General features: G+C 46.1%; 1 protein-coding gene across 1 annotated transcript; it reads right to left on the reverse strand.

The window, feature by feature from the left end:
- Positions 1–9,655: 9,655 nt before the first annotated feature.
- Positions 9,656–13,916, reverse strand: LOC135262732 (glutaredoxin domain-containing cysteine-rich protein 2). Its single transcript, XM_064349904.1, has 3 exons — positions 12,234–13,916; positions 11,358–11,573; positions 9,656–10,847 (listed from the first exon to the last, which is right to left on the reverse strand). The coding sequence occupies exons 1-3, from the start codon at positions 12,774–12,776 to the stop codon at positions 10,677–10,679; spliced, it is 930 nt and encodes a 309-aa protein (XP_064205974.1). The 5' UTR covers positions 12,777–13,916; the 3' UTR covers positions 9,656–10,676.
- Between the last annotated feature and the right edge of the window lie 2,278 nt (positions 13,917–16,194).

The following is a 16,194-nucleotide window of genomic DNA, read 5'->3' on the forward strand; positions in this document are numbered from 1 at the left end:
AGATGCACCTGCGCATGCGTCCCACCAAACGTCCCTCTCAGGTCGTCCGTGAGTGAGTGAGTGAGTGACCACAATTTGCCACGCATAGGAAAAAAGCTAGGACAACACCCACGCCTCCCTCCTGCCCATGCCCCCCCGCAATGATTGATTGACAGGTTGATTGATTGCTTGATTGATTGAAAAGCTGGTGAAATTAGTAGCATGTTCAGCACAGTAACAAGGAGGGTGATAAAGAAAACCCAGATTGTTTCAGAATGATCGCCTCTCACACAGTGTCAGAGGATTCATTTCAGCTTTGGTAGAGACACACTGCTGGACCGCCTAGTCTTTTGTCAAAGCTGTGGTCAAAGTCTCACACGCATGCTAGCTACACGACATGTCTGCCTGTCTCTCTCTCAAACCCCTCCCCCCCAATCCTACAGGTCTGCTCTCACGGTCCAGACCTGACTTCCAGGGTACCATGGCGACCTTTTGGCATACTATGGTATGCTATACCCTCCTACATGTGATTTAATAACATAAACTAAAAGCACATTTATTGGCCAAATTGTTAATCATATAAGACACAGGGACAAATAAAGAAACAGAGAATAAATGCAGCGGTATGGTTAAGAATCATTCCCCACAGGGCTTATGTGTAATCCTTCCAGTGAAAATGTCAGGTTTGTTTGATTATTCTCCACTTGATTAAAAAACAAAAACTACAAAAAAAAAAAAAAAACTGATGAAATGACAAACACAAACACAAGGCATAATTGAAGTTTCCCATTTTTGTGCATATTTTACATTTTGATTGGTTCTGGTTATGGAAAAATAACACCAGCTTTAATGAAACAAAAACTCACACAATTATCTTAATGTCCTCCTCGGCTTAATTTACCCAAAGCTCGGTCTAACAAGCAGTTACCAGCTATTTAAAAAAATAATATATATATAAATAAGGCTCTGCCTCAAAGCTTACCAACAGTCCTTAAGAAAATAAAATAAATAAATCCAAATAACTGTTCTGAACGAGGTATTAAAATAAGAGCACTAATGATGCACGCGCAGAAGTTCAAGAGCACCGCAGGGTCTCTCAGACGAAGACTCAAAGAGGGGGACGATGGCGACGGCCGTGCTCCTGGAATAACCGTTATCGGCATTCGCCGTGCGTTGCAACTCCAGCATTTCATTGCCGTGCTTTGGTCATAAAAAATAATAATAATAAAAAAAATAAATTTAAAAAAAAAAGCTTTTTATAGCGTCGAGTGGATCGAGTGAATGAACATGCTCTCGCCGTCCATTTAGTGAAATTGCCGGAAGCTTCCGCCGTCTCCGCCGAATCCGGAGTAATTAGTCGCGGCGAGGCCCCCTGTTCTCCTCGGAGCGCGCTAGCGTTTGAGCAAACGAGGGGTGTCGGCGACCGAGGCGACTCGCTCAAGAAAGCGTGACTCATTTTTTTTTCGAAAACGTACTAATATTTAAAAATCTCAATGAGGAAGCAGGAAGATTTGAGGCGTCGCCTTGTGAATATTTTTTCATTTGTTTGTTTCAAAATTAACGCTTACGTTCGATTTTATGGAGGTCTCATGCGCATATTCCTTTTTTTTAGGGTTTAGATTAGAGGGTTAAAAACCTAGGGTGAGGGTTAGGGTTAAGGCTAGAGTGAGGGTGCAGGTTAAGGTGAGGGTGAGGGTGAGCTGGGTCTGCCGAGGATCAAATTTACTCCGGAAGGTTCTGTACGAGCCGAAAGGAATTAAATGTTATTTCTTTCTGAGCATTACTGTGCAAATTTCACAGAGGAAGAATGAGGGATTTTGTCTCCTGTGGGGATTCAGACAGGGCGGAGGTGGGTGGTGGGTGTTACTCCCACACAGCAGAAATGCAGTGAACCTCCATCTTTAATTTAAGCTTCTTCTGCAGAGAAGCCCGTTTACCAAGGACACTGTATGTGTCTCGTTTCTTCCAGATTTTTGTCTTTTTTTGTGTCTACAATAGAAATGCTTGTTTATATGTCAGAATGTATTTGCAAGTGCACACACACACACACACACACACACAGGTGATGAGTCATCATCAGTGAGATGTGCTTCTCTTCCAGTTTCTGTAAGCTTTCAGCTGTATTGTTGTCGAAAGTACTGGAGGTGTATAATGGTCGCTGCGTGTAGCGTAGATCATTAGCTACCTGTAGTGCTTCTCCCAGGGAGTGTCACAATCTTGACTCTGTGATTCAAATTAATGGAGAAAAAGAGGAAAAAGGGAGAAAAACTGCTTCAAAAAGACTAAGAACAGCGCTGCATCATGACAAAACTGATGTTGCTGTTAGCATATGTGTTCCTTCCTGTCATCACTGAAACGTCTGAGCTCTAAACTCCATCTGTTTTGCCTGAACTCACTGAATTGGATGAGTTGGTGAATGTTTGATGAGGAGTCATCACTTTGTTCTAAACTTCATTTCATCTGACTGCAGGTTTTTCCTTTCTCTCATTCTCTCCCTCCCTCTCTCTTTCTCTCTCTATCTCACTTTCACAAGCACACGCACACACACGCACACACAAACACCCTGTGTAAATTTGTACAAAATTTTTATAAATGCTAATTTTGCTTTGGAGATCATAAACAACTTTGATAACAGCCGCAAATTGTGTGTTAATTAAATTATTAAAAGCTAATTGTTTTTGCAGAGAAACTGATAATCAAACTGATATTCTAAACAGCTTTCCAAGCCCTTGTCAAACTGTTTGATTCCAAATTGCAGTTGTAAAGCTGAGTTCCCCAGCAAAGACTAGCAATCAAAAAAAAAAGTATATATATTATCTCACAGGGCACCTGTACACATAGCGCATAGCTACTCCTGTCAAAAAGATTCAATTAGATGATTCAGGTGGAAAGGGAAAAAAACATAAACCAAAAACCTTTTTCTTACTCTAGGTCTTCTATGATGATAAATAGTGTGTTGTTATTGCTGCTGCTGCTGATGATGATGATGAGGATGACACAAAAGAGTAATCAAATGAGTAAGGCTTCAGTGAATCCTAATTTGGGTGGAGCTACTGTGTCCCATCAGTCTTCCGACCATCCATCCATTATCTATACTCACTCATTCCTGGTCAGGAGGTGCTGGAGCCTATCCCAGCATGCATTGAGCGAGAGGCAGGAATACACCCTGGACAGTTTGCCAGTTTGCCATCGCAGGGCACGATCAGTCTTTGATAACTGAATTTCCTCTGTGTAGAAAGGCATTATGATTCATTCAAATCAAGCCATCAGTGACACTTGATATCACCACTGACTCCCCTGTTCACTCCGCCCCCCCTCCATTACTAGTAAAAATATCTAACTAAATTAGTTCTGTAAGTTAATTTTGTTATTTATTTTGCACTTGTGTAATCTGACATTCAATCTGCTGATGTTGACATATAGGGAAAAATATAGTCAAGCATTTTGTTTTTCTTAATAGATTTAACGTATGGATGTAGCATCCGAAAGGGAGGCTCTTGACCCTGGCTTGTCTACAGCAGCTCATAGGGCATTTCATCAACCCTTTAAGGGATGATGTCACAAATATGAGATTACGGTATATTGTTCTTAACTGAACATTCTGTTGCTGATGTAACAATCGCCGCTGGTAACTGAAAGCAACAGCGTTCCAGAACACTGACTTAGAAAGTTGGAAAGAAGAAACATTCCAAAAAACCCACTCTACAAAGGGTTAAGAGGGGTGGGAGGGATGGCTGATGGTATTATGCAATCTCTCATACGAAAACAATGTGCTTTGTCAATGGTTACTTCGAGGGCTCACTTTCGGTCTTAATTGTTTCGCGCTCGCCTGAACAGGCCCCCCCCTGCGTCTAAATCAGGAACCGAGCGGCGCGTGGGCCGCACGGCGGGTGGTCCGTTTGTCACAAGCCCTTAACGTTCATCCGCAACGCAGGAGCGCCGGAGGTGACTCCGCCCACAGTCTGCCAAGGCCTTGTTTAACAAGCCCCAGTCCACCACAGCTGAGAAAGAGCTCCATCTCTGCAACCCCACCAGCATATTAAACGGGGTCCTATTAGGCAGCCTCTTGGTCTGGAGTTTCTAAAATGTTTTATTTATTTATTTATTTATTTATTTATTTCTGCACTACCACCGGCAGTTCAGCCTGTTTGTGTTTTTGAAAGGCTGCCCCATCGCCGAGCTGCAGGATTTTGGAATGAGCGGAGTCCACGGCGCGGGCCCTGTCTGATATGGATCAGCTGTGAGTCTGGGAGGGAGGCCGGGTATGCACTGGTACGCGCGGTAATGAAACTGCGAACGTCTGACTGCGCGTGGGATCGATCTCACAGGCGGCGCACACGCTTCAGACTGCAGCGGATCCTGGAAGGCCAAGGCAAAAACCTTGAAATCTGAGGCCATCGTGTCCTTTGCGGTACTGATCTTATCCATCGTTAGAGACTGAAATATTGGGCCTTAAGCACACACACACACACTTAGACACATGCACACACACACACACAAACACACACATACGCACACATGCACAGACACATGCTCACACACGCACACATGCACACACACACACACAAACACACACACACGCACACATGCACAGACACATGCACACACACGCACACGCAGACACACACTCACACAGACACACACACAACACACACACACACGCGTGTGTCACATTTTTGTCATAACTGAGTTCACATCAGAGCGCTCTTTGTTACATCATTGCTGTGCAGTGTCTTTTCTCACTCTCACAGTTTTTTTCCTTTTCTCGAAATGGAAGAACGTAATGTATTATAACATCCAGCCCGCCACAATAATCCACTGCAGTATGTGTTCAACAATTAAATAAGGGAGCAAGTTTAAAACTCTGCACTGTTCATTTTGCACCATGGCAACCTGTTTTTGCAGGTGAAAATTCTCCTCCAAAAAAAATAAGTAAATAATAAAATACCCAGTCCCCCCCCCCTCCGTTTCCATGTCTCCTGAGGAAGTGAACAAAATTGACAAGCGTGTCTGCTGGGGCTAGGAATGATGTGCGTAAGTGGGAGTCGCGCCGAGCCCCCTGAGCTGTCACGCTTCTGCTTTGAAGAGGTCGAGTTTCGGAGAGCTCCCGCTCGAGCCGTCCCCGGCTGTGCCGCGCGCGGAAAGGGAGTACAAGGGGCCGGCAGCAAGGACAGGGCGCGATGCAACCGAGGGAAATTAACCCTCCGATGAGGAGGGCAAGCTTTTCAAAAGGGTTTTCTTTTCTTCTCCAAAATTCTATGTCAGTGTTCTATGACCGTTGCTTTCAATCACCCACATCTACCCAGATAGCAAAATAAAGAAAAAAAAGAAGAGAAACCATTATTGCAACACTCCCAACAGGTCTGCGAAAAGGTCATGGTGACTAAGCATGACCAGAGGTGTACGAACACATACAGATGTATTTTCAGAAAAGTACACTCTACTTCCTGGAACCCTGCAAATAGCCTGTTTCCCTCTGGCCGGCAGAACCTCAGCCGTAGAGGCAAACGCGTCAGAACGAAACCCGAAACCACCGTGTTGAAAATGCAGGTGCCAGACCAGGTAACATTAAACGTAGGCTGATAGCACTACAAAAGCTTCGCACTAAAGGTGTGGGAACACTTTCAAATGTATTTTCTGCCACCACTTCCCATTTATGGTGCACAATGGGTTCAGATCACACTTACTGTACGTGTGTCTGCAGCTCGAAAATCGCATGCGAAGTGTGATCTGTTTTTTTTTTTTCAACCGACGGTTCTGTAGGTCAAAATCCAGAGTGAGAAATCCCTACGTGCTCCGTTACCACGAAGGACCTCTGGTTGCTGCGGCGGCAACCTGAATTTTTAGGAAGTGGTTTAGTGTCATAGCTACAAAGGGTTGCTTAGAGTGAGGCCTCGAAGTGGGGCATTTTAATCCTGATTGTGCCTTACTTTGACCAGCGTTCTTTAACCTGATTCTCTTCAGAAGATTCATCTGGCTGCATTATTGGAAATCATTAACAATGTAAGCCACTGTACTTGACGTGCCGTGTGAATAATTTAATGCTGAAACTATGTTCAGATTAAAGCCCTGAGTGAAATTGCTATTTGTTCAAGGATTACCGGTTTGAATTTAAGTATTAGGACCCCAGGACGATGATGAATGCTTAATATGTAATGGCAGGGGGTACGGTCCTCACACAAACTCTGCACTTAGGTGCACATTACTCAGAATGGAGACCAAAGAGAGAGGACAAAAAGCTTTCTAATTGTTTGCACTTTTCCGTCCAACAACGAATATCTCGGTCGAATCTTGCCGTCGAGGCTCAGCGGTTGCCAGATCGGAGGGAAGAAGATTTTGTAAAAGGGTTTTTGACTCGTGTCATGTCTTCTCTCTCTCTCTGTCTGCCGGTCCCCAGAACAGCTGAGTGGACCCACTGTCATGCAACATTACGCACACAAGCCCCTGCCATGCACTTGCTCTTCAGAAGCAAATCTCCCTGACCGAGCACTTTACTGGTACAGGCACAATGGACCATTTTATTATTTTTTAAATATTTTTTTGTGTTTTTATTTATTTATTTATTTATTTATTTTTTTGCCGCTTCCTTGACAGTTCGAGAGAGTGCCTTTAAACACAGGAAATATTTATTCGAAACGGCAGCTCTTGTGTGTTGAAAAAAATAAATAAATAAAAATAAAAAACTAGGTTGGAACTGGCACGAAAAAGAAAGAAAAAAAAAAACAGTCGCGTTGCTACAGCGAAGACTTTCCGGTCGCTTTGGTGATAAGGTGAAAAGACAGGGCTTTCCGCCACGCTTCTTGCGCGGCGATGGAGACGTGGGCGGACAGCGGAGCATGATTCCTTCAGCGATTTAGCTTAGTGACAGGCTGAGCTCCCCCTGAAAACACTAAGTATAGGTGTACTTTGAAAAATTTTGGCTCCAACGACTTTATCTTCCAGCGCTACCTATTCCCCCTGCTTCAGGGTCATTGTGTTCCTCCACACGCTCTTATCCAGAGCGAATTACGCTGCTTTTATCCCGCTGGATATTTACGAAGAAATTCAGGTTGGGTGCCTTCCTGAAAGGGCTCAGCAACAATCTGCTACCTAGGAATGGAACCTGCAACCTCAATGTCAGAGCACAACAGCACAACAGCAATCTCATACCTAGGAATGGAACCTGCAACCTCACCTCTGTGTTAAAAGTCCAGTTCTCTAGCCATTCTGCTACACTACAGTCCAGCCTGACGATGACCTCAAACAGGTAAATGTACAATTCAGAACAGCCACATACAGAGAAGGGGGCAGCAGGTGCCTAATTACCTGCCCCATTTGCCCTTGAGTACCTGACACTGTGCCTCTCTGATTTGATTAAATGTATATACCATATATGCAGTACATTAGTAGTATTACAGTTGCTGTCATTCATTTTCCTCCATCCGTTTCGGTAAATATATTCTGTACAATACCTGGGTGTCATAAAACAGGTTTTCTAGGTCAGTGTGCCCTTTTCTCATTTTGAGCACCTGCCACTCAAAAGGTCTCTTCCTGGCCCTGAGTCATAATGTTCATCGTGCAGTCATTTTTCAATGGTTTCTATCTTTAGCCCATGACACCACACCCTAATTTTATTTTTCATTTATTGTAAGAGATACAGAAATACTGGCGCACAGAATACTGTGCGCATGCGATTCGCTTTTTTTTTTTTTGCTTTTCTTGGGAAAACGTGCTTCCCTGACTTTTGTAGGTCACATTATTGCAGCTTGACATCCTCGCCCGATAAATAATTTCTGAGACGTGCTCAAAAAAGGTTAGCGTTAAATAAATTAACCAGCAAGCTCTGCCTAACAAGCAGCCACCACAGCATTCTCTCATGCTGTAAAAAATTTAAACCGACTCTGTGTCGTGAAATCTCCAACATGCACATCAATAATGGGAGCGACCATAATTACAAACTCATGGATCATAAATTTGCAATAAATATATTTGAGTTGGCAAAAAAAAAAAAAAAAAAAACACAGGCAAATCCTACTCTCTCACTCCAAAGATGGCATTTAAACCAGTAGAGATACCCACGCGGTAAAGTTTAAGGCTTTAAGTAACTGTTTTATTTACTGCCAAGGGAAGCTCCTACAAGCTAGTTTCTCTGAATCAGTTCCCTCAATTCACTTGAACGGTTATGTAGGTAAATAGCCCTGTTAAAAACACGGAAGGTTGTAGCGTTAGGTCAGAATTACACAGGAGAAGGCATGGTTAAATGGCACTCCCAGTGGTGAAGGGTTGTAACTGCACTGGGCGAGTCGTGAGGATAGTCAGTGTGATAGGGACGCTGTGGTTAGTAGATCTTCTTCCAGACCACAGGAAATAAAACGACGCTACTTTGGTTAGCGAAAGGATGCATCTGGAGACGTTAGCAGCCGCGGCTTCAAGGAGAGAAACGCAAATCCGCATTAATATGAACCATGAATAAGTTAAAAGACGATCTATTTCTGGTGCTTTTAAAGCCTTGCAAAAAGCATTTTGAAGCATTTCTCATGCGCTACTGGGAGAGATGAATGATTAATAGATATTTAAAATAAATAAATACGTGACGCACTTTCTTAAACTTTCTATGTACAGCCAATATCTATAAATAATTCACTCTGTGGGGTGCAAGGAAAGCTGTTTGGACCACATGGGCATAAAACAGTCTTCTAAGTAAAGCAATAAAAAAAAGTCGGATGGACCTATTTAGATCGAGGTTAGGTTATAGATTTCATTAATAGCAAAGGAGGCTTTTGGCTTTGGCCCTTATTTGGTGAACTGTTCAAACCAGCAGCAATCCGCAGATTGTGGAACAACGTTTTCCGTTTATTCACATTGCCGATGTGTTGTCAGGTATTCAAAGCCTGGTCAACTTGAGAACAGTGTTCACTCAGATCTGCCAGCTTTTGAATAAATGTCGGTGAGAAGCTTTGGAAATAATTTGAATATTTATGCATCAAAATAGTCATGTTCATCGTTTTTGTTAAACACCCACACTCACAGATAGACAGAGAGAAAAAGAGAGAGTGAGAGAGAGAGAGAGAGACTCAACATAGTCACTTAGAGAGAGTTAGAGAGAGAGACTCAACATAGTCACAGAGAGAGAGAGAGAGAGAGAGAGAGAGAGAGAGAGAGATAGACTCAACATAGTCACAGAGAGAGAGAGAGAGAGACTCAACATAGTCACAGAGAGAGAGAGAGAGAGAGAGTGAGAGAGAGAGAGACTCTTAACACTGCCACACACAGCTGGACTTCTTGAGGCAAATGGTCGGCCATGACAGAGAATAAGGCAAAGATGAAGGTGCCATGATGACAACAACAATCTACAGATGCTTCGCAGGAGAAAACCTGACGGAAGTAAGATGACGTCACTGGGCACACAGTAACTCAAAGGGCGGGACTGTCAGTGGGGAACCTGTGGCTCGCAGCGGTTGGACGATTTTAACGCCCATCAAGTCATCAGAGGAACCAGCTGAGAGTCTGCCTATGGAGTTCCGAGAGGAAGTTGAATCACCTGTGGCAAATTGCTCTTTCAGTGACAAATATCAGCTGGTATTCTTGTTTATGTATGTGTTAAGAAGAAGAAGAAAAAAGAAGAAGAAGAAGAAGAAGAAGAATAAAAAGCACACATAGCTGAAGAGCCCATGGGGGGATGAGAGGTTGTGCTGAGTAGGTGTCTAGTGAACTTTCCACTATGAATAAGTTCACGTTTAATTGAGCCCATTACATGTTTTGTTTTAATTTCTGCCTGCAAGTTTTTTCCTTGGCAGCCGGTATAAACTGTGCCAATCGATGCACTCCCACACAACCCCGTTTCTGCTCAGTGGCGTTTTAATGCGTTTTATTAATCTTGTGGACACGAGGCATCCCGCGCCTCGTGTGTCTTAAAGAGCTTCAGCGTCCTCCAGTGGCCCCAGGCTCATGTCCGCGCGCTAATGAATGCAGTCAATACAAGCCGTAATTGTTACGAGGGTAAGCGCGCTAATTTGTGTGTTCTAATGAAATAAATGAATACATACAAGTCGTCGTTGGGGTACCAGTCGTGTTTTATGACTGGTAATTAAACACAGAAAGGAAGTGTGGAAAACGATCTTGACTGAGCAACGACACCGCTTGGAATATATAAGCCTGTGCGCGATAAATGAATGCATGCTAATTTTTTTTTTTTACGATGACAAACATGCAAACTTAAATTTTATGCGTGTGTACCTGTTTGTGTGTGTGTGTGTGTGTGTGAGTGCATGTGTGTGTGTGTACTTGTACTTCAGAGAGTGTCGTCTGCATTGTGTGTTTGTACACATGCGTGTGTGCATGAGTGTGTTTGTTGGGTGTGTGTGTGCGTGTATATGTGAGTGTGAGTGCGTATGTGTGTGTGTGTGTGTGCGCGCTTGCGTGCATGCGTGTGTGTACAGCCTTTAATTGGGTGCAGTACTGCATAAAGTCTTTTTCACAGCGAGCTTTTATGTGCACGTCAGTCGTCCCGGTTCACTGCTGACTGTTATAAATAGTCGACATTAAAATTTACTTCTGCATAATACATGGCAGATTTTCCATCTCCTTTCCTTTTCTTTCTTTTTTTTTTTGGACCGATCTTCCCCTCTCCTCCTCTTCTTCGCAGCTCAACGCGCAGTCAGCTGGGGCCCTGCGACGCACGCGCCGCTTCCCGCGAACGCCGCCGCTTGCCGCGAACGCTACGGCGCGCAGGACTGGCACCGCTGCAGCCCGTCCGGGAAGCAGGCGGGGCACCGCAGGGCCCTGATGGACTCGTTGAAGCGGTTGGCCAGCATGGACAGCTTGCTGCCGTGGCACAGGGCACAGGGGGCACAGCCGGAGCCCCCGCACTGGGGGCAGCTGGGGTCCTCCTGCGGCAAACACAACGAAGAAGAAAAAAAAAGCTAAGGGGGGGTGGGGGTGGGGGGGGTGCAGTCAGCCTGTGGTTCCGCCTGTGGCCACCAGGGGGAGAACCCACACGGAGTCAGCTCAGGGGGGGAAAGGAGAGGCAATGTTTTACGTAAAGCCTGTGGACCAAAAGCAGGTGCTGTTGCAACTTGTAAAAATGAGAGGCGGTGGGAAAGAAAGAGGGAAGGAGGGAGGGAGGGAGGGAGGGAGAGAGGACAGGAGGAAGGGAGGGAGAGAGGCAAGGAGGGAGGGAGGGAGTGAGAGAGGAAAAGAGGGGGGGGGGACGGAGAAAGTCTAACAACACCGAAAAAAAGTATTCAGCAGCAGGACAGGATAGCGAGTTATCTGAGAGAGAAAGGCGAGCGGCTGTTCGCCGCGTGCCGCCATCGCGTTTCGCGCTGATGAAAGCCCTCGAAAGAGGAGAAGGACGCGGGCTCCCATTGGCTGGCACGGACGGGCGCGTTCGGCGGTACCTGGTGTGCGCCGCGCGGCGCTCGTTCGCCGTCTCCGTGGGAACACAAAGCTCGCCGTCTCGAACGTCCCCCCGCCTCCGTCCTGCGAACGTGGTCTTCGTCCCCCTCTCGACCCTCGAGGGGCCCTTTCGCCCCCTCCCCCTTCCTCTGCGGGGAGCGGATTATTCGCAGATTGCTGGTGTAGATTATTATTTTCCCAAAGTCCAAAACCGGCGACTGTAAAATATTTCAAAAATAAATTTAAAGAAAAAAAAAAACTCAGTTCAAGATTCCTGCCACATACTGAATCCGTGAAATTAATATCAAAGTTTTGGCACAAATAAAGTTTGTCCGCTTTCTGTGACTTAAATTGCTGAAATCAACTATCTTAATGTGACAGCTTTGAGTTACTGAAAGGAATCTTTTGCTCAGGCACGAATGTAATCTGTGAAATATAGCTTTCCCAGTCACCACTGTACTGTGCATCAGGCAAGCTGTGCTGTGTTGGCACAAGAAGATTTCAGGTCTTGGGCATCGGTACAACATTTAGCCCACATAAAAAGATTTAAAAAAATATATATATATATATAAGAAACAAAGGCATGGAAACAGAATTTCAGATTTAAGATTGAGCGGGATGCTTACACTCATCAACACGGACGCTGAATTAATTGAGCTCTGATCCGCCCCCCCATTAGTCTCTGCTCGACCAGGTCTGCCAAACAGAGGCTGCATCCGTCTTTTTGAAAAGCCCACCTACAGCGCCGGACAGACGGGACGGCCCAAAGTGCGGCTCTGACATTCTCCCTGTCCTTTATTGGCCGGAGGCCATCTTGATTCGAGACGTTCCTGGCCCGGTGGGGCGGGGGGGGGGTAAAAAACGAAGCCGGTACTCACCCTAGAATCTTCCGCGGCGAGCTCGCCGTACTCCGGCGGCCTGAAGCCGCGGTAGATGTTGATCCGCTGGGCGATGAGCCCGGTGGGGGGGTACAGGCCGGGGTCCGGGAGGCCCTGCAGCCCGCAGAGCTGCTCCCCCTCCAGCTGGGGCGGGGCCTTGCCGTTCAGGAAGCTGTGCGGGTACTTCTCCCCGGGGCTGTCCAGCTCCTGCCCGTCCTCGTACACGTGCTTCAGGACCCGCCCGCTGTAGGACGAGGCGATCTTGAACCGCACTTTTCGGGGTCCCTCGGTCCTGTGGAGATCCGCCATGGCGCCCTGAGGAGGGCGGTGTGGGGGGGGGGTGGGGGTGACCTCTCGCTCTCGGGGAGTCGCGTGCGGAATGTGGCGTCTGGTTCGCGGTGAGCTGTCGCACTCCGTCCCCCCTCGTTCTCTTTTTGGGACCTGGCCCCAGCTGCCCGTCCCGCCCCCCCGGCTCCGGCCGCTCAATAATTCAGCGGCGGGATCGTGTGGACAAAGGCGGCGGGGAACGGGACACCGCGTCATCAAATAGTGATGCGGGGGAGAGCCTGCGGGGGTGCGGGGCGAAACACGCTGACCGCAGGCCCGATGTTCCTCATCAGTTTCCACGGCAAGGTGATGTAAACAGGCGCAGAAATATGAGCTAAAAGATTTTAAAAATAACGCGAAGGGAGAGTCATGAAATCAAGTAGGCAGAGATGTGTGTGTGTGCCCTCATTTGCATTTTTGTCGTTTTTAAAAGAGATTTTAGGGTCAAACCATTCGTGTTTCAGATCAGTTGTTAGTTGCCCGCATGCTGGGATGGGCTCCAGCTCCCCCCCAGTGACCCTGACCAGGAATAAGCGGGTTAGATAATGGATGGATGGATTGATGGGTTCATGAACTGATGGATGGATGGATAGATTGACGGATGGATGGATGTTTCTTGCCCTTTTTGTTTCTCATCCGAACGCGGTACGAAAGCGGTCCTGTTTGCTGGCGACGGAGCGGGGCGCCTCACAGATGCAGGCGGTTGGACCCGAGCCTGCCGAAACAGCTGGGAGAGTCACACAGGAGCCCCCGCCAGCCCTGCAGACCAGCTGGGAGCGGGACGCCGGGGCGCTGGGGGTCCAGCGGGAGCCTCATGTGGAACCGAACCGCCCCGAGGAGCCATCCGGAGTCTGGCAGAGCCCGGGACCTGCCTGCTGCTGATCTCCTGCCAGACCAGGGTCCAAAAAAGCCTCATTTAGAACCGGGCTGGGAGTACACAACACCCCAAACCCACCCCCACCGCAGATTAAACAAAAGCAAAAAAAAATATTGTACTGTATTCCCATTTGATCGCTGTGCTTGAATTCAATACCCTGGATTAAATCAACATTTACCCTCAAATTTGACTTTACAAAATAAGTATAACTTTTCTTTATTATTAATAATAATAATAATAATAATAATAATAATAATAATAATAAAATTGCACTATAATATCTTTAAATAAGGCTGGAACTCTACATATTTCAGCATCTCTAGCAATAAACTGTTTCTCCTTGGCAGTCGCCAGGGTGTAGAAATCATCCGTAAGACCCCTTGACCTCATTAATCAAAGTTACAGGCTTATTACCCACTGTGTAGAGCCAGCCCTATTTTTATAATATCCACAAGCTGGAGAACCTAATGATGCAGGCATTAATCCCCCCCCCCCCCCCCCCCCGCCCGCCTCCCCACCCACCCATCTGAATTATCATTCAAGAGTGGGACTTTTTCGGTTTTGAAGACTTATGCGCGCGTGCGTGCACCATATTTATTTTTTATGAGATCCTCCATCACGAAGACTCCTGCGGTTCGGAGAGAGAGAGAGAGAGAGAGAGAGAGGGAGAGAGGGGGGGAAACTCGCTGCGCAGAGGAGGAGGAGGAACTTTAGGACTCCGTGGAGACTCAATGAAACCTCCGCTCGAATAAAAGCGCGAGCTTACGCTGCACTTTCGCAGCCGCTCGGTCCCTCCCTTTTACCGTCGCCTCTGAAACCTCCTCGATTTCGGGTTTAAAATTACAGGCGCCTCGCGTTACACAGCCAGCGGCTGTGCTCCACGGCGGGCCAGGGGGTTGGCTTACCTCTGAACACGCAAGCCTGATTAACGTGATCAAGTTTGCTGTCCAACAACAGCGTTACAAAGTGTGAGCAGAAAAATGTCAGCGTTTATAATAAACTGGGAAAAGCATAATATTACAATACTCATTTTGTTTTCTTCTATATGTTAATTTGCCCAAATCTTTTAAATTAATTATTCACAACGACTTACAATGCCAATTTTCACAGGACTTAAACTGGCAACAATAATAGAGGCAGTTAAACAGGCGTCAAGCTAAGAAAGAGTGTTAGCATAAGAAAAAGTAGTTTAGTTTAGCTTCCGTTAAACCGACATTCTACCCATGTCTATTGATCTGACGATCTTTAGGCTATGTGTTTACCTGTACCTGATTCACTTCTTCAGATGTGAAAAACTTCTTTCACACTTTGGATGTTGCACTACATGGATATATACTTAAGTAATGCAGGTTAAGTACCTTGCTCAAGGGTACAAAGGCAGTGTCCTACCTGGGAATCGAACCTACTGTAGGTTACAAGACCAGGTCCTTACCCATTCACTTACCAGCCTAGCCCAGGGCATTGTTCTGGGCTGTGGCACAGAGGGAGGAAGGTAGCTTAGCCTAGTCCATGACTGCATGGCCAGAGTTAGCCCTGCTGGGTAAGAGCATAAACTGTAATCCGGTTGGGGCTACACTAGGAGGGCTCTCAGTACAGGGTGCCTTAGCCATTATAGGTTATACACTGGTGGCTGAGGATTGTATAGTAGCTGGATGGAGCTTCTATCCAAGAGTTTATCCTAGTTTTTTTTTTGGCACAGAGCCTACATGTACTCTGTGTGTTGATAATCTTTATAGTGCCTAACCTCATCTTCTCCGTTTCTTTTTTCCCTGGGGCTCCTGCCCCTCCCTCATCCTGAGTTCACAGACCACTCCAGCCTTGTTTCCTCGCCCTTAGTTCATGGGATCGCTCCAGCCTAATTCCTCACTCTATGGTCACAGACCGCTCCAGCCTAATTCCTCACTCTATGGTCACAGACCACTCCAGCCTAATTCCTCACTCTATGGTCACAGACCGCTCCAGCCTTGTTTCCTCATTCTGAGTTCACGGGATCGCTCCATGCCTAATTCTTCACTCTATGGTCACAGACCACTCCAGCCTCATTCTTCACTCTATGGTCACAGACCACTGACGTCCTCCCCTGGTTCATGCCCATGCCCTGATGCAGCCTGGAGCTCCAGATGTATCACCCTGACCCTCTAAACTGCATAATACTAAACTATACAATTTGGAGGTCTACTAATCCAGTTAGTTTATTACCCCAACTGTAACCTGCTCAACCCATTTTAATTGCTGTGATATACCCCTTATTGAATTCCATCCATTCTACTGCTATTTTACAACAGACCGGCCAATGGAGGCCAATAGATGGGCTTCCTATCTATAGCCAGGCTCCTCCCAAGATTTCTCACCATCGTTTGAGGATTTTTTACCGCACTGGGAGATTTTTACCGCATGTGTTTGCTATTTGGGGGTTCAGGCCTGTTTTTTTTTCTTCTCTTTTTCTGCAATGCTGTAAAGCGTCTTTGTGTCTGTTTTCAGTAGAAAAAATAAATAAATTATCTGATTTGATTCGATTTCACTTCCTGGAGTCTGGTTACTCCTGAAACCGAAATGGAACATCAACAGGATTGTAAGTTGAGAAGCTGTCAGGTGATGATCCTCAATGCTACATTTCCAGCTTCTATTTATATGATAATGACATTACATGCATAAAATAAGCAAGCATTCATAGTTATTTTCAAGTCTGGAGGGATTACGGTCTTCACCATCCTGATAGCGGAACAAGAGATTGTGTGCTGAGCTGAAGACCATTTG

Source organism: Anguilla rostrata, chromosome 9, assembly GCF_018555375.3.
Source record: "Anguilla rostrata isolate EN2019 chromosome 9, ASM1855537v3, whole genome shotgun sequence".
In the NCBI taxonomy this organism is placed as follows: Eukaryota; Metazoa; Chordata; class Actinopteri; order Anguilliformes; family Anguillidae; genus Anguilla; species Anguilla rostrata.

Coding starts and splice junctions, on each gene's coding strand:
- LOC135262732 (XM_064349904.1), bottom strand. CDS start 12,776: ATGACGCGGTGTCCCGTTCCCCGCCGCCTTTGTCCACACGATCCCGCC. Junction 11,574..12,233: donor TCGCCGCGGAAGATTCTAGG/GTGAGTACCGGC, acceptor AATATTTTACAG/TCGCCGGTTTTGGACTTTGG. Junction 10,848..11,357: donor CGCCGCGCGGCGCACACCAG/GTACCGCCGAAC, acceptor TGTTTGCCGCAG/GAGGACCCCAGCTGCCCCCA.